Here is a 23,588-nt window from a genome sequence, read left to right as displayed (position 1 = left end):
GTAGTGTCGTTTGTGCAAACACAGCACAGCCCCTTCGCCCATTACCTTGCACCCCTGTCCATGCACTTAACTGATACAAAGTTTCATTGATGCTCTTGAAACTCTATGTCTTCTATTTCTCTGTAATCTGAAAAACTAGACTGCTGTGCACTGGGGAGCTAAACATGGCAAGAAGGAAATGATACGACTGGTGGCTGACAGAGGAGCAGATGTTAACTCCAAATCGGTAAGTGGTCACCCGTTGAATTATCAATGACATCAATTATCACAGTCTCTTATAAGCGGTAATGTAAATCAAGAATTTTTTTCACAAAGGTCTGTTAGCATCACAAGCAAGAACTGGAGTACATATGCATTGACAGAGGGCAGAACCGAACAAGTTTAAATAACTTAACTACAAGATCAAAAATTTGTTCTTGATACCTATTTAAGAATGACTATTTACCCGAGAAAAGTATTGTTTAAAACAGTTTACCATTGGAGCCTGATTGTGAAGGAACTCTCCACAAATGTAGCCAGATGGTCCATAGAGAATCATGGATGAGGTGTAGTTTTGCCTAACTCTATCTTTCATTTGGTAGTGTTGTGTGGAATGCCTAACTTTATAGACTTACAGTTAGGCATTAAGGATTACTTTCATGCATAGTGTTTTTGAAGAGTGTTTAAAAGTTCTTCAAAAAATGGCTGCAGTTGGAATGCACGTGTTAAGATGGTAAAACACTTTTGCAGTTGTAAATTCTGTTCGGAAATATCTTAAGATCTGTGTTGATGCACTTCAGATTGACAAGCCCAATTCTGTAAGAATTTTAATTTTCCTATTTTCTTTCTGCAACCACTTTGATGATTGTCACATATCAGCAAGGGGTAAGTTTGCTCATTTTTGTATAATTTTTGACAAAAAGACTGTAAAAAAATTACTTTCAATTTGAAATTTTTCAGAGATGGATTTATGCAGATTATGAAATGAAAACGAGCTCATTGAGAACATTTCTGCAAAAGGATTGCTTGCTTTCACAAACAATTGAATCCCCAAAGAAAAAGAAATTTAGGCCAGTAAAACATTAAAAATCCTAGCATTTTTTGTGCACAGATCAGTGTAATATTCAGGTTTTCTCCCAGTCTGGCGGTCTCAGCTGTCTCCTGGTCTCAGCGGTCCCCCTTACTAAATATGGTAAAAATACGTCATGCCATCTCTGCGCACAACAACGGGAAAGTCGTCGGTTTAAGTGGCGTGCTGAGCAGTGCAGTCCATGCATGCTTCATGTTGTACGTGACGTGTACTGTACATAGGCCTACACCAAAGATAATAGCACCGCTTATAGTACCCTGCGAGTTAGTCATGCGGACATCTCAGCACGGAAGACCAACGAGACCGTGCTTGTGTCGTGCTGAAATGTCCGGCTACGTCAGGGGGGACCGCTGAGACCGGGAGACAGGGAGACGGCTGAGACTGCTACACCGTATGATTTCACAGTTTTTCTCATGAACATGAAATACTCATTAGGATAAAAACCAAAAAGGCTCAGTGAAAATTGCTTAAAGTAGCAAAACAAACATTGCAAATAAGTTGAATTGAGACGTATGGGTGCATTTTCAAGGGTCATATCATTAAGTAGTATTCTTGCTTGGTTCTTGGATTGGTTGCAGGGTTATACACCGCTCCACATAGCTGCCATGCACAACAAAGAGTCCATCATGCAGTTCCTCATTCAGGATTACCGTAAGTTCCATGTTTACATGTCACTGACTCATGTAATAGACCTTGGATTGGTGGCTTGTATTTAGTTTTTCATTTGTCAAGGGGGGGGGTTATACAGACACAGTGCAGCACAGAGCAAAATCACAGTCTGGCATCCGACAGTTGTGGACCATTTGCCAGGTTTGTGTCAGAGTAGATGGGTTGGGCACTATCTAGAAGCTGAAGCAAATCCAGTCTTGGCGGAATCTGGCATGCCTTTCAGAGTGATTCCAAGCAGACCTCATGTGCATGATATTGCATGCACTGTATAGTGCACCTGGATCACTCAGAGACTTGCGTATTGGGCTTTTGCCGACAGAATGAAAACATGTGGCAGACCAAATTCTGACTTTGGCAAAGTTTACCATTTGTAAAAGCAGACTGGACCCATCAGTCGGCTTAAAATCCTCCAGTTTTTTCATTTGTGAATACGTCATGACCGATGATGATATTCTGGGAAAGGATGCCAAACAGAATTTGAATCTTAGCTCTGGTTCTTGAGCAGATGCCGACGTCAACATCCGGGACTACAGCGGCCGCAAAGCTCGCCACTACCTGAAGACGGGTGCCTCCTCCTACATGCAACGTAAGAGAGATCCTTTTTCTTGTTACCCTTCTACCCCCTCCATCAGCCCTTCCTTCTCCACCTCCTCCATCTCCGCCCCCCGCAATGGCCTCGCTCACAGCCGCAGCGCTCACAATAATCCCGACACCGGCGCACAACCGGCCCCAGAGGACAACCCGGGCAGCTCATTCACCCGGGCCATGGAGAGGCTATCCTTCAAACGGCCTGCGGCCGTGCGTAGGTCCAAGAGTGAGAGACACCCCACCCCGGCGGCCAAGAGCACCCCTAGTGGTGGCAGGGGGCTCAGGCACTCCCCAAGTCTAAAACGACGGAACAGTAAGCACGCCACTGAGATTTACCTGGTGGACTGAGCTTTTCCTAGACTAATGCCAAATTTCCAACTGTATAAGGATGTGGCCTACCTGTTAGGGTTTTGACTAATTTGTATTCCAAAATTTTTATCCGAATTTCCATGGTACTCTGACGGATCTGCCAACAAATTTGTAAACTATGAGTTCTTCAAAAAATCAGCATTTCTTAAAATTGTATATATCTTTAGTTTTATCCTAGAAACTGTTGCATTTATAGCATTACTTTTCCGAAATTCTTTTGAAGAATCAGACAGGGTCTTTCTATTTTAACATCATACATTGATTGTGAATTTTTGATTATCTTCTGTTTTAGCATTTCTTTCAAATCTTATGCCAAAAAGTAGTGAAATACACAGGGTCTTTCAAAACGTATCATTCCATTGATTAATGAGACTTTTTAAAGTGAACATACCTTGAAGAGTGCGTACTGCAGAGAAGTGATTTTAGACTAGAAATGGATGCCTTAGTTCGAAGACAATAGTGATTTACTAGAAGAGCTCAGCTCAATATGTGCTTTTAATGGAACTGAGCAAGTACCCTTTCCCAAACGTACATCCATTTCACACATAAACTTTGACAGACCAAAGAAGACGTGCTCAAAAATACCTTGACCGACCCAAAATGAATTTCAAAACTCCCTAAAATGCTTGATGTCACTAATAGTTGTTTGCTGTGTGGATACTGACCAAGGGGGAAATTGGATTTCTGTGATCTTTTTTTTAATGAATAGGAGAATCCATAGTTAAATTTTTATGAAGAATATTCATTTTAAAGCAGGATTTTTAGGACAAAACTTGTATTTTGGTGGGCAAAACTTACATTTGGTGGTGCTGGTACACTTATTCATCATTTCTTAATTAACAGAGTCAGTTAACAGCTGGTATTTATTGTCAGTTTCCTGGTAATGGGAATGTTTCATATTAATTTTACTCCTGTGCCATGCTTAACTTTGAGCATTATTAAATATGTACATGTATGTGTATTCCATGCATAATGTAGCATGAGTCTGGTTTATTTGATGTAGTTGTGTTTGTGGCTTTTTTTTTCTGAAATGAGTCACCAGTCATTTTTGATGTTTTGATGTATTCATCAAATATTTCAGCATGAGGAATGTTGTAAACCTCTTTTTCAGGCTACGTTCAATCAGTAAAAGCAGTACATAAATTCTTTTTTTCCATCATAAAAAGGCTTTATTGAGTGGTTTTGGTGTTAGCACCCCCCAAAAGATCCTCATGTTTGCAGAGCCTGTTTCTTTACAGACAGAATAGTTTGCCTCTGATTTCCACTGCCAGTGTAGAGCCTAATGTAGATAAAAGGTAGAAAAAAGTTCTTCCTAAGAGGGATTTGCTGTATTGTCATTGTTTTGCTTGTCACAAAAATATAAGTGTAATTACTGTACATTTGATTGTATTTTCGTGTGATTTGCTCATCAGAGAAGTGTATTGTATATTTTACAGTTCTGTACTACTAGAAGACAGTATTGTAGTTGAAACCTCTCTGACTGAGACCAGACACTAGATCACATGCAAGACCAGTCACAAGTAATGGGTTACCAATGACAAAGGGATGCTTTTGTTGCAGTTCATTTAGAATTTTGAATAGCTTGTGACTTGATTTCAGACTGGAGGTCTTGTGTTGGTCTGTTGATGGTCTTGGGGGGTTCTTGTATTGGTTTGTTGATCGTGGGGGGTCTTGTGGTTGCCTTGTGATGGTCACCAGAAGTCTCAACCACAACACTGCCAGAAGATCATGTGAAACATGCTTGGCATTTTGCCAAGTAATGTCTGTGATTCTTATGAGTCCAGCAGCATAGAGAAGTAGTTGTAGATGTTTGTCATTCAGCAATTTAATTCAAGCTCTACTCCTGCATGTCTCTTTGCATGACTTCTGATAGATACATTAGCTGTGTGCCGTTAGGAGACACATCCACCAAAACTGACTGTACAGGTGCACCCTGTTGAACTTGATGGGGCAAAGAGTGTGACAACTGAATTTCTGAAATAAATAGCTAGGGTGGTTTTGACCAAATGCTATTTGTAGAACAGGTTACCATGTAGTGAGTAAAAGTAGGTTACGCAGCAGTACTTCACCCTTTTAATGCCAGTAACTACCCCCCCATAGTGTGAATGAGAGCACCATTTGGCAGATTACTGAAAGGGAAATTGTAGTATCCTTTGAATGTTTGGAACTGTAGAAATGCCCTCATATCAAAGCATTTGAATGCATGTAGTCTTTACCATTCCACAATCATGAATGTCAGAGTAGAATGTTCCTCATCCACTCTCCATGAGACAGAGTGAGGGTTCTCAACAGAGCGTGGTTTGTCAAATTGTGCCTCCTCCATCTGACTAGACTTGTTCACTTTGCTTCCCATAGAGGTGCCTGGTAATAGACCTGAAAAGACTGGTTCATTAGATGTGTCATTTGCATTGATAGATCCTAGCCGGTATCCTGTGGTCAAGATATCTATGCCAAAGGAGACAATTGTTCATGGTTGCAGGACACCGGTGTACTGATGACATTTCACTTCGGTTACATGTTACACTTCCATGGCACTTTGAATACATTATCATAAGGAAAATGCCCATGAAAACGCAATGCTACATCATCAGTACAGAGGCCTATTCCTGACACAACCCGACATAGTAATTGCTGTCAAGTTCACTAAATTTACAAAGAATCTGGAAGTGAAAGTGGTGTGCTGAAATTAAACATACGAAGAAAGTTGAGTTCTGAGGCTTTTGATGAAGAGAAGAAATCCATGTAGCTGAGGACACAAAAAAGCTGAAAATGTCAGTTAGTACAGAAGGATCAGGAATTGAGTCCGTCCTCTTTGCAATTTTGTATACAATTTTTCAAGTTCTATGGCCAAAGACTCATTTCTCTGCTCATTCCATGTACCCAGTCAACACAGCAGTGATGATTTTGGTCCTTGCCTATTTTACCACCGCACAGTAAGGTTTACTTGAGATTTTAACAAGGACTAGAATATCTTTAACCTTTCATGGAGAGGAAAATTCTCATTTGTGATTTTTCCCGTCTTTCATACTCGTATTTCTTGAGACTCGGTGTTGAGAACCCTGACTACTCAAACCATGCTTGCAAATTGCATGTGCGTGTGTATGTGTTTTCCATGAGTGAGTTGCTCCATCCACGGATGCCTACCTTGCACGCCCTTTTTACGAGCACTGATCGAAGGTTAAGGGAAAAAAAAAGCACATTTCATATGAAAGGCTTGGCTGCATCATGGATGCATCTTGGATTGTTGCTGATGCCGCTGATTGCTGATTGGCTGGTTCCAATTTGTGACTCCGCTCCCGCTCCTACTCGTTGCAGAATGCTGAGAACGAGTTCCCTCCGAGTAAAACTCATCCCATCCGATCAACGTCGGCCATGCTTTTCAGCATCACTTGGCACTTCGAGGAACATGCGCCCCATGAACACTTGTTGGCATCTGCACGTTGCGTACACGTTGTTTAGTCAATGTTCTCCAGTGACATGAATCAGAAAGACTTACGTAGCCTGCTATGAAGAAAATATCAGGCTGCATGATGTTCACCGAGAGAGAAACCCCCCACTTCAGAAACCATCTGCTTGTTGACCATCTTTAATCAAATTATTGATGTCCTGACATAACTACAAAGTACGGTTGCGATGCATATAAGTGGTATGCATTTGTAAATGTATGCATATACTTTTGTGTACTTTTCTATTGACACAAAAATTACATAATAATGAGAATCCTTGCTGAACCGATGATAAATGCTCATTGCTTTTATCAGGAAAGCGATAAATGGACCAAATCAACATAGTAATTGATGTTTGAATTAATTTTATGGAGACACCCTCCCAAAATATTGCCAGGTTTTGTGTTGAGTGATGTGGATTATTTGGGCAGGATATGACATGTTTATTTCTCCCAACCCTATTTACAGGTTTGTAAGTCAGGTACAAATTTTGATCTAACTTTTATGGAAGGGTTTAACTACTCTGTACTCACAGAGACTTAAATAGGTTCAGTGCGTCTATTGGCTGTATGGTGGGAAGACTACGTAAGTCTTTTGCTTCAGAGAAAGATGGGCATGGAAGATAATTTGTTCGTCACTCACCGCCCATACATTACACTGTGAAGAGCAAACATTGATGTAATTTTTGTCAAGCACTCATTGGACGGAATTCATTGAACAATAACTTGGGCCAACAGCTCCTCGCACGCATGACACATGTGCACTGACATTACCCTCTTGGATTAGGACTGCAAGCTACCCACAATGCATTGTGTGCCCATAGCTGTGATGTATCTCCTTCACAAAAAGTTGTGAAGCATATTTGCCCTTACCGGTGTCCTGTTAGGGCAGTGGGTGACAAGTGAAGGAAGGTTATTGCCAATAGCACCTCACCTTTTTCTTCTTCAAAATTGCACCTTGGACAACTGCCTTTATTTCTTTTTTCAAGCCTAGCTAACTTGGGTTCTCTTCGGTGCTTAATTTGGTGTTTTTCGGCACTTTTAAAACTCTGCTAGCTAATTCTCAGACAGCTGCTGTAGATATGACTGAATGGTACAAAAAGAGTCATCAGAGGGGGCCATTTTTTTACATTTTGGAACACAATGGAAGTCAGTTTCAAAAACTGCCCAGTTCCGGTTGCCATGTAATTTTGGTATCCATGAGTAGGTCAAACTGTCTGGCTGGTCAAAATGGAGTACCATGCATGCTCTTTTTAATGCACTTGGAAAATGAATGAAAAGACTCATTTTGTGGGATGTAGTGACATACTGCATTTCTAACCTGTTGAGCCACCCCAGTGCACAGGGAACCGGTTGAAATCAGTTGCTGTACATAATACTTTGATTGGTGACCATTTTATGCAAAGGAATTCTCAGCTAAGCCTGTCATTTCTCCCTTAAGCCCCATGAAATAATTATGGGTACTGGATATGCCTTTATAAATATATATAAATATGCCTTCATAGTTTTTTGTTTGAGCGCTTTAATCAAAAACCAGATGAAAAAGGGAGGCCTGCAGTTTTACAGCATTATCATGTTGTTTGAGGTTTGTTAATGTGAATGACTTGAATTTTTATCTGATTTGTACAGGTAAGGTCATTTTAGTGAAAGGCAGGTCCAGTTGGGGCCAATAGGAGTCATACCCCTCCCCTCCCCTAAAAAAAGAGGAACCAGACTTTGTTTAATGACGAGAGAGAGGTTTTTTATCTGTTTCAGTTCCGTTTCTTCCCTTAGTGTGTAAAAAGCCCTCGAAATTAACCCCACCCCTCAGAAGGGCCATAAAAGGTTACATGCAAAAATTTCAGAATTTTTTTGGATGCCCGCATACAAGTTTGTGGATTAGCCCTTGTTTTAAGTACAACTCATGAAGTAAGTGATTGATTTGGACACATCTCAAAATTGTCTATAATTACTGTTTATAAATTTGAATCTAAAATACCTTTGATCACTTAATTGTTTTTTCTAACACAGGTTATCATTAAACTATATTGCATTCAAACCTTATTCATATCAGTCTGATGAACCTTATACAAAGTTAGGTAATTAGAATGTAGAAATTAAATAATTATTCAGCGGTAATATGGTAGAAATATTTGAATTTTTGTTGACTTTTTCTGTAATATATTTTAAGTTGTATGGGTGTAATTTTTATAGCTGAGAGAAGAGTGTATAGTGCTTTATAGATGCAATGAAATTTGTACAATGTTTTCTTGTGCAAAAAATTTATTTCTAAGTGCATTGGAAACAAAACCCCAAACCTGTACAAAACATGAAATTCCTTTGAATTTGCTCATAATTGCTCGATGATTTACTTGATCAGAAATTGACAGAGATTTGATTACTATCATTGTAGATGTATGACTTAGTTGATATTTGTGAATGGAATATTTTGTGGTCATTTTTCACCGGAATTTTTAATTTCATTGAAAGCGATGGATGGTGACTCTTATTGTGGTGGGAAAAAAAATTAACATTTTTTTACATCAGCAATTGCAGTTTTATTCCATTCAAACTCTTTGATGGAAATTGTTCACTTTTAATTAAAATGTGCATATTTGCAGCAAATCTGATTTTGCCAAGTCGTGGAAGACACAATGTCATCATATTGCATTGTAATCATGCTAACAGTGTCTCCAATTCAAGCAAAACAGAATGGGACATAATTCAGTCGGTGTATCATGCATTTCAATACTAAATGTGTATAAACAGTGGTGTGTATGCGATTAACTCCACATTTGCATAGATATCACATCTGCTGTTTTTTTACCAATTGGTAAATCAGAGCTCAAAATAAGCTCAGAGTTGTCGAGGAAAGTTGCAAAAATAATTAATTCCAAAGAGTCGGTGTGTTCGTTGGAGCAGCGAAGGTAAGACAGTTGCATATTGCTTCACGTTAATTAAGATGGGTGTTCAGTTTATAATGATGGCAGTTTTTAATGGTGATTGGCACTGTGTTCTGTTTCAACTGTTGTTGGATGAATGTCATCGGTTACATCTAATAGACTTTGTAAATTTCAAACTCACATGATAGGTTCATTGGAATAACCAAGTTTTGTTATTTGAAGTACAAAATCAGAAGGGTGGAGATCACTTTGTTTGCTTTTTTGCACTGGAGAGAAAATTGCCATCATTAAATTGACCATGCATCTTCAGCTTGTGGCTTTTTAGCTCAAATGCTAGTAACTTCCAGCTTCTGCCTCATTCTTCCCTAATATCCACCCATGCACTAACAGTACATGTACTTTGGTTGTTATGCATGCACAGTGTCACTTTGTGTAGTAGTAGATTTCAGTGATGAATTTGACAGATCGATTCATGTCATTTGATTGTTTTTTCTTTTTTTACTGGAGTTGGTAAATGATTACAATGTGTATACCTGATTAAAATTTGATCAGTCTAATATTTTTTTCATTGGTTTAGGTATTTGATTATGGGATTAATCATGAATTGAAAACTGATCCCATACTTAATTTATTTAACCTGATTGCTTTTGATCATTCATATTATTTTTAAGCTGACAGGATCATTTCAATTCTTTGTCAGAATTTAAAGTGATCGTCTGAAAAAAAAGGCTAAGTGAAGACTAGAAAAAATGATCCCCCTCGGTAAAAAGTTTCCAACTATGGGAGCTGGAGCTGTACGGTAAAACCAGACACCAACCACAAAGTTGACATTTTTCCTTAAACATTAGGTGTTTTGGGTGGGGGTTGTTACAAAAGTAATTGTGTTTAGTTGTTTGTGAGGCCTTTAAAAACACAGTGACCCGTCCATGTTACCCCACCCCACCCTAATTTGGAAGATAGTTTTGCACAAAAAAATGTGCTGCTTTTTCAGCAAATTTCCCCTTTTTGAAAAATTTAAAAGTTCCCTCTGCACATATAGTACCATTAAGCAGTGCTCATATTTTGATCCATTCAGAGACTTGATCTTAAAGTTTACTTGCTAGTTTGTTGATTTCAACTCTTTCTGTACTCGCTCATTGCTTTGTGTTCCATGTTTGAGCCTTCTTGATGAACTTTATGGCCAATGACGTGATCCAATTGAGCAAATGCAGTGTTGTCAGAGCATATTGCTGATAAATTTAACGTTAGACCTGCAATAAAAAGATTCGTTTTGTGCATGATGGTGATTTGAAAAATTAACAACCATGTCAAAATTGCCTTTCTTGTGCAATTCATAAAAAAAGTGTGCTCTTTCAGTAGATTAGTGAAGACTTTGATCTTGGCATTGTTACTCATTTCTGTGAGTATCAAATGACTGATATTCCAAGCAGTTCTTTGGATCAATTAACATTCAGTTGGGCTAGGCAGTTTGGTTGCATCACAACTCCACTTTTGAGGCATGTTGTGCAGTTGTAACTGAAACATTTGCATTCTTTAAATCTTTTTTTTAAGTTTGATTCTGTCAGTTTCTTTTCCTTCATTTTTGTATTTTGTTTGCAGATACGTATTTGTTTGTCTTTAGTCAAACTTTGAAGTTTTTAATTCTAAATTCCTTAGAGTATTATAAGTCTAAGGAAACTGGGGTCTCACCAATTTATAAATTAATCCTTTTCAGTGCAAGAAAGAATTTTTTTCACTCACCGGTCATATGAATGATCATCCATTTGTTGCAAGGTAGAGCACAGGATTGACATAACCACTCTCCCAAGAGCTGTTCATATACAAATTAAGTTTTCTGTTTATTTCCCAGACTTCCCGAAGCTTGCTAAATTGTACTATTTGAGCATCTTTCAAGATGTTTGCCAAAGGAAAGTGATGGAACTTAAAAAACTTTTTTGACAGTACTGTGGTTGAGTCCATCACGAATCCTTGCAAGTCACGAATCCTCGCAACTCACAAATCCTTGCAAGTCACAAATTCTCGCAAGTCACAAATCCTTGCAAGTCACAAATCCTCGCAAGTCACAAATCCTTGCAAGTCACAAATCCTCGCAAGTCACAAATCCTTGCAAGTCACAAATCCTCGCAAGTCACAAATCCTTGCAAGTCACAAATCCTCGCAAGTCACAAATCCTCGCAAGTCACAAATCCTCGCAAGTCACAAATCCTCGCAAGTCACAAATCCTCGCAAGTCACAAATCCTCGCAAGTCACAAATCCTCGCAAGTCACAAATCCTCGCAAGTCTGTCCCAAGTTATCCAGTCTCTAGTCTGGTTACAGTCCATTCAGACAGAGGCATCCTTTCTCGTTCGTTTCCTGGCATTCATGACTGCACTCTTTACTCGATCTGTGATGGACTCTGGACAGAAGTGTTTCTGTGACAATCAATGACACGACAGTATGAGCAAGCAATAACTGCAGGCTACTTGTGACAAATGGTGTCAAATCCTGTGCCAACTTCTTGCCACATCATGCCATACCATCACACACGGCATTCACTACAAACACCATGTCAGCTTGTTGAATGAACCAAGGATGAGGTACTTCTTCAAGTCACAGATTTGTTCTTGTTTTGTTCCTTTGGAGCGCTGGGTTGATGGTTGCAATGGTGTGTATTCACACTGAAACATGGGAGACAGTGGCAGTAGTGATGTGGGAATTCACATTGGGGAATGGGAGATGTAGCTCATTTAGACTTCTTTGTACCCTACACATAAAGCAAAATGAGTCTCATGGGATCAAAGGGTGTACTTTCATTGTGACATTGTGTCTGTGCCCTAATTCACTTCGCTCTAAATTTTTGTCTGAAGTGTGAACTGACTCTTGGATGCAATCACACACAGCACCCCTGATGCTATTGTCTGATTGTTATGTTGTTTATGAATGGTTAATGTACTGTTCAAATTTTAATATAATTTTGGTTCTTTCCCGTTGCAGAAATGCTCACAGGAACTCCACCAACAAGTAAGGAAGGCTCCTCAATACTTGTGTTTATTCTACAGTGCTTAAAGTTTGGGTTATACCCTGGAGTTAATTCCACAGTTCACACCAATGTTCTGTAAACTGCCCTGTCCAGGTAACAGCAGTCATTGTAAGGCAATCAGAAATTCTAAAGATGGAAACACTTCTTGTGTGTGCAGATGTAATTCCCACATGCAGTGATGAATGGGAATCGGGAGTGTTGCTTCTGCTTCAGTTTAATCAAATTGAATTTCATTGACTCAATATGTAGACAATCTAGTCCTGTTTTATGCTCTGGACCCTAAATTTACAGAGTGACCTGTATGCCAAGAACAAACCTGCTGTAGTTTTCATCAAAGGAGCCGTATACAATGTGAGAAGCTGCCTACTTAGCATTATTGTGAATGGGTCTATAGATTCATACACAGTTAACTGGTTCTGGTCTGAAAAGTTCTGATATTCCATCTGTCCAAAGGTGTCTGCTTGATCTTTTATTCACAGCTTCACCGCCTCGGATCAAACTGATGGCCTTGGCTGAGACTTCGCCCGAGAAGCAGCATCACCACCATCATCATCACCTCTCCATGTTCACCTCCTTCCGTGAAACCATCCGCAACTCCCTGCGCATATGGGGCTCAGCGGACAGCCTGGACGAACCAGACAATGCCAAGTTGCAGCCGCCAAAGAACCGGAGAACCGGCGTCGATTACGTAAGACAGTTTTAAATGTGTGCGATTGGTGCTGTGAACTATCGTGGGTGTTAAAGGCAGAGTGGACCATTGGCTACTGTCCAAAAATCAGCCAATCAAACTTTTGCTTTAAATCGTGCTCAGTTTGAAGATGGTGATAATCGAAACACGGTGCAAATTATTCATGGTTGTAAGCTGTCATTTGGGGAACAAAATGATAAAAGGTCATTTCCAAGATGTGGCAAGGGACAGATTTGTGTAAATTTCCATGAATGTTGCCCCTGTGCAGTCTGCTATGTAATTTTGTGAATCCCCCGTTGGATTTATATGCAGTAGGCCTAGTATCAAGAATCAAGTGGCTGTGAAGTCACGTGGATAAAAACTAGCTGAATGAGAATTTTGTTCAAAATGCTGTTTAAGTTGTCTCACAAGATGGTGGGTTTCAACTCATGACACATTAACCGCATTGTATACTATACACAGAGATAGAACTTCATCTGGTTTGTCAAGGCACCAGTCTTTAAGATTTGTACTCTTGTTACTTCATATGAAAAAAAAGACACAAATGAGGAATGCATGGTCCACCTGTCTTTAAAGATGTGCAGGGTGAATTTTGGTCTTGTTTTGCTTCATTTTCTGTGTGTTTTGAAGACTAACTTGGGGCACAGGAAGCACATTGGTGATGGGCAGTTTGTTTTCAGAAGCATTGGAGATATTGGTGACATGGTTGCGTAGGGAAGCAGAATAAGCCATCGCTGTGATGGCATCACACTCACGGGTGGGTGGTTTGCATGTGTCAACTTTTTCTTCAACCAATCCGCTCCGAGTGAAACAAAGGAGGGCGTGGTTTTTTTTGGGTACTCACCACATAAGTGCACCATGAGGGATGCAAGTATACTGTGTGTGCGTTTGACATGGAGCACGCAGGGTACTTGTAACTAATTTACTCCAGCATATATGGTCTTTGCATACATGCAGAACGCATGCAAGAACCCACTTGTATCCACCTGTCTTTTTTTCACCAATTGGGGGTGCACTTCAGCCTGGGTCAGATAGGGTGCTGTGACTTGCCAAAGGCACACAGCGTCAAGTTTACCACGTGCGGTTGATATATGATGGCATTTTAATCATGGTGTCTTTGAGTAGTGTAATCACAACTCTCCAGTTTTGGTGTATTTGAATGATCCACCAAGCCCATAGACACACAGTAAGCACCATCATTTTCAGGCACTAAGGAAAACCAAATTACACATTATGACCAAATGACAAAACATGCACCAGAGAAACAATGAAGAAGAGGTAATTTGGGGCCACTATTGTCACTGCTGGAGAGTGACCTGTTCAGAGCTGTCACTGATCCTCATGTTACACGCATAGAGTGCTTACTGTGGAAAGTGAAGCCTGCTGGATCATCCACATTGGTGAACAGGCCTGTGGAGAACCCAAATTTTGTGTAGCTTTATACAGCATGTCTGGTCTATACTCCAAATCAATGTGGCATCAAAGCCGATATGGCAGCATTTTGTTTTCGTCTTTACGAGCAATGCGTGCATACTACTAAAGAAGAAAATGTGCTTATGTGCGTTGTGCTTTCACGTTGCATTTACAGTTTAAGTTTTGTTCTGCAAACGTACGTGCAGATGAACTCAAAGTGTCAGCACTAAGGACAGCATCATAGCATCATCTTGTCACAGAGACATGAGGAGTCAGTTAGTCGCCTAGTTTGATACAGCTTTATGGAGTACCAAAGTGTGACATCACTTCGAACCAGGAAATGCAGTGTAAACGAATGAAGTACATGTACACGCACACTCATTGGTTCACACGCTGATTCTCACACTAATGCCTTATACAGTGATTTTCACGGTGTGGTGTGACTTTAACTGTGAACTTCTCTGTCTTTCCCTCTTTCTCTCTTTGTGTGTTTGCATTACAATACAGCTTATGCCACCCCCACCAGCACAGCCCAAAGTCCGTAGGCACACGGACATCACTTCACCAAACATAAGGTATCTCATTCTCAACCAGGTGAACTGCCAGACTGTATTGGCCAGTCCATGCTAAGACGGGACACTTTTCTCATAAGAAGTGCTAGTCATACACCTACATTCAGTCGGGTGCTTTTCCACTCTTTGCAATAGCTACTGTTGTGTGCCAGCAACAAAGCCTGTAACAACTGTCATGGCAGCGGTTGTCACAGCAACAAATTTCCTGAAGAAGTGAAGCATTGTTGATGGGCATGCAACCAGTTCTACTTGCCAACTCCCAAGTTATTGAGTCATTTAATCGTGAATGAGATAAGGCAAGACAGTTGCCCAGATAAAAGTAAAGGAACTGCATGCGCTTGATTCAGGGAACTGTCTATTATTAAGTATCATTGTCACAAAGCATGGATATAGACTAATCCGATTAAATGCCATAACTGCGGTGGCACCACGCTCACACGCACATTCTTCAGCTTGATGCCCGCATGCATTTGGCAAATCATGATATCCTATTGGTCGAAGGGGCATGTAACGCGCGCGTACCACCTGTCCACGAGCGTTTTGCCACTGCATTTATGGCTTCTAATTCTGGTGGACAGCATTTAAACTCCTGATTGCATTAGAAATCTTTAATGGCAGCTTAAACATTTCTAGGTTTTGCTTCTTAGTCAGTAACTACCCGCTCCAGATAGAAACCCTTTCAAGGACGGATCCAGAGCCAAATGTTGGGAGGGGACAAATTTGTGGGGGGTCAAAGAAATTTGGAAATATTTGACATAACCTTTTATTCCTGTACTAGCTTTTGGAGGGAAGGAATAGAAACAGACCTAGGCTTTTCTTTTATTAGTTAAAAATAAGTGAAAAATGTACTCCCCTCCCCCAATCCACCGGGGAGCCTTTTCTATGTGGCAAACCCCTTTCATTGAACATTAGAACTTTCTTTCTTGACATACAGGAATGACATGAGAAAAAGTGAGTCTGATCCCAACATCGTGGAGTCAACTGAAACAATGTTTGTATAGAGACAAGTGAGATTATGCGTCTGGTACCCTGTACTTATCACCCAAGGTATCGGTTTGGTGAAGCAGTGTGGCAGCGATTCTTGTGTCTACATTGCTCCATTACACATCCTGACCTTTGACAAACATGTACTGGGATTGTCATTAAGAGCATAAAGACATGTGGGCCTACATTGTTCTATCAGTTGGTCATTTTCTACTCAAGAGAACTTTGGACCCCCTTGTAGTCAGCTTCTCACACATCGAGTTTTCACGAGTAGTGTATCCAGTTTCCATTCAGGTCACATGCTCCTCTAATGAAACAAGGGCTTTCCTTCAAGATCAAGACTAAATTTTTCTCAAGAATAGAATTGAAACTGACAGAGATTTTAAATTGCTCATATTGAAGGCATAAGTGTTATTATTTTCCTTGTGACTGTTTGAGTTGAGAGTTTGATTACAAGAGGTGGAGAGTCATGTCCAAAGTACTTAAACAGAGTTGCAGCTTTGGAGACAACTTTGGAAACTCTTTCATTACAACGAAATTTTGATGAGTCTTTCTTGAACAAACTTTTAATCGGAATTTAATGAATTAGCTGCAGAAACTTTTGCATCTATTTTTATATTTTAAATGCACATGCTTGTAAAGATGCCGGTATCTAGTTTAGAGTGTTTACTCATAGTTTGTATAGTCTGGTAATTCATTTGTACTTGTATAAATGTACTTGTATTCAAATTCTAGTAGCCTCTTGCATGGTCTCCTGTCTGCTGAAAAGATATGGTTAAATGCCAAAGTTCAAAACAAGTCCACTGCTTCCTGCACAAGAAAAGTTTTCATGCTGATTACATGGTGACAGGGCACTTGGAATGTAGGTTTTCAAATCTGATTTCCAACTTCTGGAAACAACATGAAAGGATCTGGTTCAGCAGTGTTTCAATGGTGCTACTTCGCTGGATTTTTTCTCCATGGTTTTTGAGGTATTTTTGACCACAAATGTCTGAAGTTTTTTTTGGCAATTTTGTCATTTTAGGTTCCACTGCTGTTAAAACTCTACGCAAAACGAAAACAAGCAGAAGATTTACTGTAAGTTGGGAGAGTACTCATGCTTTGTGAACTATTAAAAGCCCCGAAAAAGTTACCACAGTTGACAGTTGTTACAAGTCTTCTAACGGATATTTCATTAGAAATACCTCTTGATTTCAAATCTTCATCCGGGTTTATCTTGTCCAGCATAATGACTTTGATGGGAGACGTGTGCAACATTACATGTTTTCATGACAGTGTCGGTGAAAATTTCTCACATTTATGCTGCACTTTTAAGTCTAACAATCTGACCAGGTTCAACCAATCACATCGTTATCTTGTATAGCGCCATTATGTAGCCTCCATTTTTAACAGTATAAGAAGTCTTGATGTTTACTGACATTTAAAGTATGATATTGCATAATCAACGTTTTTAGCTTTCTGTCAGGTACAGCGTACAGACATGTTGTTTTTCAAATTGTAAATAAGCCATGTCAACGGCACGGCAACAATATTTATTGGCCCATTAACCAAAGCAGCATCTGTGACATTGAACTGGAACCAGATTAGTACCAAGATTCGTTCCTTTAACCTTTCAAGACTTCTTGGTATGAATTTATCAATATCCGACACACTATTGTTGTGGAATGTCAATATTTTGAGTGCAGGGTGGTGACAAAAGTACATTCTTTCAATGACAGTAAAAAGTACTTAACTAACGAGCTCAGGTATGAGAATGACTTTTTAATTTTTTTTTTTCTTGCAGCTCTTTAATTTCCAGTATTTCTGTCCAAGTCACGAGTTTTACAGGTCTCACATATTTGTTATTTGACACTTTTCTCCAAGTAATGAGAGCTGAGCTCTGGCTTCCTGAATCATCAGTTATAAACTTGTAAAATCCTGTACACACACAAAAAAGAAACTTACAGAAAGTTTTTTTCCTGAGGATTATGTTATTGTGTGACAAATATTTATTTTCTACCATCGGATAAGTTTTATTTTTCTTTTTTGGTAACTTGTTCATTTCTATTTTCAAATTTTGTGTTTAAAATTTGCTGTATTTTTAGCAATTTCCTAAAAGTTACAGAAACAGGATTTTAATTCATTATTCTAAAAGCCAGCATTGCAATTTGTCTTTTTTACCCAAATTTATTTTAAATTCATAGAGGGTCGCACATTGTGAAAAAAAAGCTTTGTCTTGCTTGAAAGGTTGGCTCTTCAAAATGTGGTTGAATAAGGGCTATGCATTTTGTCTATGAGACTTGGGAATTTAGTGAATGTTCAGTAGAATTTCTCAGGACACATTTGCAGTTGTTGTGATGGTATTTCTGACATGGATTTTGTTGTGGTCATACATAGTGCTTCAAGGATTTTAGTCAGACTGTCATAATTGTGATCAAATTTATTGCCAATTTGGGCTCTATCTAAAGGAGCTTATGTATGCTACATTCAGGATTAATACTTATTCTTAGAAATTGTTAAGAAATATTTATCAGTGTACAACTTCCAGTGTGCTGTAATTGCTCATTATGGGAAGCTTTACAGGCAGATTTTGTTATTTACATGCACAAAGAGGCTTCACTTTGAAAATGACAAATGGATGATAATGGACAGTAATGGTGAAAAGGAAAGAAAGAATTTTTGCCAGTTCTTTTTGGGTTACGTCATTTATAGATGATTTCCCGTAATTGACAGCGGCGATATTTGTAGAGAACTTCCCAACAACGGTCGTTCGCTGGTAACTCACTGCACGTTAGGGTAGCTTTGTATTTAATGCAGGCCCTGCTTAGCACATGCAGTTAATTTCTGCTTGAATGTACGGTCCTAGTCTGGTTGAGAGACTTCTTACAAGAGTTTTCTTCGTTGCCAGTGATGGTACAGCAACTTATGTATGGTTCAGTGGGTGATTTGTTATGATCGGTTGAGTTTTTCATTTGTGGAATTGTAAAGGGTTTGAAAAATCAATTAATTGGACACTTCAGAAATTATCTTGTTTGGCTTTTCTGTGCTAGGAAACAGCATATTTCCACTGCATGAAACATCTGCTGCATGATTTGTGATCTAGGTACACATTCAATCTGTCATATTGTAGGCAACCTATCCCACAAAGAATTTTAATGGAAAAGTTGAAATGGAAACATCACACCAGGAAACATTCATTCACTGTTTATAATTTATCCTAACTTTTCAGATCAATTTCAATGTTCCCTTGTCTAGAACATTAAAGATTTTAAAGCATTTTAGAGTAGATGTTAAATATATATATATAAGGAAACAGTTCTATGTACACTTTGGTATTTGGGGAAAAAAGATAAAAATACCTAATATTGGGATCAAACATGGACATGCCTCAAGTACTGAAATTTTTAGACGTTTACAAGCATCATGTACAAATAAAATATTGGTGGATGACAGTCTTTCAAAAGTTAAAGTAATTCATTTTTATGAAAGGATTCTTTGAAAGCTTTGCCATGACAACAAAGGTGGTTAACCTGCAGAATATGGGTAAGGACTGGTCCACATCCAGGTAGGATTGAATGCACCTCAAAGACTTAGAAGGCACACTAGTCTTAGCAGAAAGACAATTATTCACTTGACCCTGATGAGCTGTGGATTTCTATCTTTCTCGTATTGTGCCGTTCCCGTCTCCAACCGCTGCGCCCGGATGGATTCCGAGATGGATTTGTAGGTTGATGTCTGCAAGGAACAAAAGTTGGAGAAGGCCTTGTTTGACGTCAAAACTTGCACAATGTTCATCAGTCATGAAATACACTCAGCTTCATTCCCAATCTTATTTTCCTAATGTGTGACTTGCTCTGAACGAGTTTGATGAACAACAATGGACTGACTTCAATTAATAATTAGCAGAAATCAGCTGTGATTTTTTTAAATCTGTTTTAAGTATTTCATTGGAAAAAAGCACCAAATTTTAAATCTATGTGTGGCATTTCAATTGCTAGTGTCACCACACAATGAAGATAAATCAAACCAGCGAGTAGTCTTTTTATCCAAACAACTTCTAAATGACTTGACAACAGCTTAGATAACAAATGTATAAATCTAACTCTTTTTGGGGGGGCACAGTTGGTTACATCTATTGCTTGAAATGTTGTCTCACTATAGCCTTTATACAGATGACAATTTCTTTTCATGAACCAGTTCAAGATTTTAAATAATAAAAGACAACATCAATTCAAGACCGCTTTGTCCTTTGTGGTGACTGTTGGTTACCTTGGTGTTTAGCACTGAGATCACATTAGTGATGGGCACCAGTTTGCCATGTCGAGGGTTGACAGTGAAGTATCGCTTGCCTTTAATCACGCCATCAGTGTCGCCCACTGTGAGAAACATAAGTCCACAGAGTTTCATTAAAAAATGAAAGAGGCACATTGGTCTTGGCAATGAAAATAAAAACACATGTATAAAACTTACTGAAGTTCCCTGTCAAAGAGTTTGGGGAGAAACCAATTCTGAACAAGCAAAAATAACAATACAATTTACAGCCTAGGTCGCAATGGTAGTCTCATGCACTAAGTTTACACTAAGATGGTGTCTTAACCCCTTCGCGCTGGGAAAAATTGAGATCCTCAGCCCGCTTTTCAGCTATTATTCTCGGCCCACGCTCGAGCGAACACGGTGAAAGAAGGCAGACCCTGGCTCTTGTATATATGGTAATTGTCTTTTTGCGTAGCCAGAAATGAAAAGACTAATTTTGCATCATAATCAGCTTCACAATAGTCCCCAAAAGAGACAACGGGAATGTGGAAGCTTGAGCATGCCACAGAACAATCAGCCTTTTCACCGTGTCATTCAAAGCGTGCAGAGCATGCTGGGACACAAACCAAGAATTTGCGGTTTGGCAGGTGGCCTTCGTAGCCAAGCGAGGCTGGAATTCTTGGAGTCGGCTTTCGGGAAGAAATTCCCGTCGTCAAGGGGTTAAAAAGCATTATTACTACTGAATAAAATCACACATCCTCATACTGAAAGTCCGTGGGACTTGTCTTAGCTTTGAATAAAAAGTGTCATTAGATTTGTTTGCATTCTATGGTACAGCCTGTCCCAATGTTTGAAGGATTTAAGCCAGACTTAGACACTAGATATTATGGACTTGGACTTGATGCAGCGGGGCTCGGACTCAGAAGTGTTGGACTCAATTGTAAAAAAGACACTTATTCTCTAATAGTTGGTCATTTTCTTTTTTGAAACTTGAGAGGGTATCAGGGCTTTCACAATCAGAGAGATCGTAACAGTAAAGCTAGAGGTGACAGGCCTATTCTTTTACGTTACAGAAATTTGGCCCCAGAACAGGGCGACATGTTTGATTACACTACCATTTTTAAGACATGTGCGTTTACGTGCTCATGCAGTCTGGTTCAGTTTTATTTCACTGACGTCATCACTTCAAATTGTATGATGCCTCGGCATACTTTTGCATGTTTCACACGCACGCGTGGGCGTCCGGTAGGTTCCAAGTTGCTCGTGTGTTATGAGACAATTTTTACATGCCCTGTGTCCAGTGGCTGCGCCAGACCTGGGTGGCTATGGGTACAAGTGTGGGGCAAGGCAGAATCGCATAGGTGTAAATGATCCTTCATTTTTCCTGGGTTATGATGTGGACTTGTAAAACGAAAGGTTGATCGCCCTGTCGTAATATGTGACAATATTTTTGTGGGTGCAAGCGGCTTTTCAGTGGGTGCATTTGCACCCACATGACACCACGTAGCACCGCCAATGCCCTCGTCTCGTAGCTCTATTTATGATCTCTATGTTCACAATAGTTGTGATTGCCTGAAGCCACGGTGCATCGGTGACTTATCTTTGGGACTGGACAACTTGTGACTGATTTTGGGTTATAGCCTGAGCTTGCACTGACCTGCTTCATCCAGCCTGATGCCTGCATATAGCCTGTGGTCATTGTGGTTGTACTCCTTGTCCACTTTGCCTATGAACTTCACAATGCCAGACTGAATGGCACCTCCATGTTTACCACCTACAATGGAAATATCAAGCACACGGGGGCAAATTTCACGGTGAATAAGCATGTTTATTCCATTCAACCCATGTCGAGATGCCTGATCATGTTCTTTCTTGTTATACAGTGTTATGGTGCATGGGCAGCGCGGACATCTGGGAGTTTCACAAAATTATGTACTGATCAAAGTACTGTGGGGGCACATGCATGGGTTTGCATGATATCATACAGGGTTGACAGATGTGATGTCTAATGGTGAGTGTGACATGGGTTTTTGTTGCCCTGTCACATGATCATTCTGGGCCACTGAAAATAGTATTCAAGACAGAGGTAGGACAAATATTTAACCCCTGATGCGTCACAAACCTTTCTTCTTGATGCGGACCCTGTCCCCAACCTGCAGGAACTGTGCCACCAGAAAGTCATCCTCAAACATCAACGTCCCCTTCTGCATAACGGAAGATTCCTCGGCCCCTAGTCTAGCCATGGAGGACTTGGGCCTTGGGTGTGCTCCATTCTTCAGAGCAGGGCTGGAAGAATTGGCGGTGGGCATGTAGGAACCCTCAGGGGTATACAAGTCGTATATCGTGGGCATGTCCTGTTCGGCACTGCCCTGTTTTTGGAGCAGTCTCAGAAATCCTCCATTTGAAGTGTTCATGGATGTTATGATGGTGTCTTCGCTGGCTGGTCTTTCAGACAGCAGGTGATTATTCGATTTCTGGTGCTTTGAATCTGATTGGCTGCCACTGCTGCTGCTGTCATATGGAGGTGTGCTTACATCTATTTGGCTTGAGTTGTGCGTTGACTGATAACATAATGCAAAGTTACAAATGCCGAAAAGAAATTTTTAATGTGACAGGCTCAAATGTGAAATTCCTATTTTGGACTTCAAACATTAACCCTAACAGCCTTGAATCCTCCAATTTTAATATGATTTTGCGCACACCCTAGGGAGTTTGGGTTAACATCAGACAGCAAACCTCCGTGTGACTAACTCTTAAACACAGGATGTTTGGTCTACCTTGTTAACTGTCAATGGGTGGCCTAGTCTCTGATTTTCAAAAACATAATTTTCCAGAAAGCACAGATTAGCTGGACAGGAAAGTCACCCAACAGAAACTCTGTGTGACACAATTTTTCCACTATTTTTCAAGTAATTAAGGCCATTCAAGCAGCGTAGCATTGTGCACGCAAAAGCGAAATCATTTTATGGTCAAGCCACTGATCGTACCTAAACTTGCTGCAAGCATCAGTCAGCGTCAAGTGTATGTTACAGTTAGATTTCAGCAATGAACACTATCTTCAGCAGCAGCAAAGCCTCACATGTCTTTCATTGCTAATCCTGTTAATCCGTATCAAACATTTATCAAGAGAATCGACAGATAACTTGACAAGAAGTAACAGCCACAAAGCCATTCCAGCATTGATACCATACAGGAATTCAGGTTTTATGTAGGTTAAATATCTCTTTGACAAATTGGGCATTTACAACTTAACAGAATGCATGCATACTTCGACTTGAAGAACCCGTGCAATGGGAGTGTAAATATCGATGTGGTAGATGGTATCTCCCTGAATTATACAGATATACCTGATGTCTGAAATTGTAATAAGAAATAACACCCTAGAACTTGTGTCTAGATTTTTTAAATGCACTCACCTTGCTTTCCTTAGAGTGAGGTCCAACCTGCATACCCTTTGATGACCTAAGGTGACGAACAAACATTCATTACAACCGTGCTGTAGTCAAGTTATCACAACTTCTTTTACAAGTCCAGTAACAAGTCCTTACTACATGCCAATTACAAGGGAAAAGAAAAGTTAACAAGCCAGTTCGGTATTTCAAAACAGCCAGATCATTTGGGACCAAAATACACGAGTGAGTTAGCATAGGGCAGC

General features: G+C 39.8%; 2 protein-coding genes across 6 annotated transcripts in view; one reads left to right on the top strand and one right to left on the bottom strand.

The window, feature by feature from the left end:
• The first annotated feature begins 267 nt into the window (after positions 1-267).
• Positions 268-19,914, top strand: LOC110974718 (uncharacterized). Of its 3 annotated transcripts, XM_022226519.2 has the most exons (6): positions 1,648-1,720; positions 2,244-2,324; positions 11,998-12,024; positions 12,523-12,731; positions 14,652-14,719; positions 15,651-19,914. In XM_022226519.2, exons 1-6 carry the CDS (start codon positions 1,675-1,677, stop codon positions 15,715-15,717), a joined length of 498 nt encoding a protein of 165 aa, XP_022082211.2. In that variant the 5' UTR covers positions 1,648-1,674; the 3' UTR covers positions 15,718-19,914. The 3 variants fall into 3 exon arrangements, with proteins under 3 accessions (XP_086994581.1, XP_086994580.1, XP_022082211.2); XM_087138455.1 differs by lacking the exon at positions 14,652-14,719 and having other exon boundaries at positions 268-1,720; XM_087138454.1 differs by lacking the exons at positions 11,998-12,024; positions 12,523-12,731; positions 14,652-14,719; positions 15,651-19,914 and having other exon boundaries at positions 271-1,720; positions 2,244-3,661.
• Positions 17,466-23,588, bottom strand: part of LOC110974717 (uncharacterized) — a 24,086-nt gene continuing 17,963 nt past the window's right edge. For 2 of the 3 annotated variants that reach the window (XM_087138450.1, XM_087138451.1), the window contains 5 exons: positions 23,350-23,395; positions 22,056-22,494; positions 21,591-21,707; positions 19,949-20,055; positions 17,466-19,414 (listed from right to left, as the gene is read on the bottom strand). In XM_087138450.1, the coding sequence (XP_086994576.1) occupies positions 19,307-19,414; positions 19,949-20,055; positions 21,591-21,707; positions 22,056-22,494; positions 23,350-23,395 (817 nt within the window). In that variant the 3' untranslated portion in view covers positions 17,466-19,306. Of the gene's footprint in view, positions 19,415-19,948; positions 20,056-21,095; positions 21,257-21,590; positions 21,708-22,055; positions 22,495-23,349; positions 23,396-23,588 lie in introns of those variants that run through there. The other variant, XM_087138452.1, reaches the window with a different exon arrangement.

The sequence above is a fragment of the Acanthaster planci genome, linkage group LG06, assembly GCF_054643075.1.
Source record: "Acanthaster planci isolate LZ-2023a linkage group LG06, COTS_SCS, whole genome shotgun sequence".
NCBI lineage: Eukaryota > Metazoa > Echinodermata > Asteroidea > Valvatida > Acanthasteridae > Acanthaster > Acanthaster planci.
Note: the sequence above shows the minus strand (reverse complement) of the source record. Positions and strands in the feature narration are given on the sequence as shown.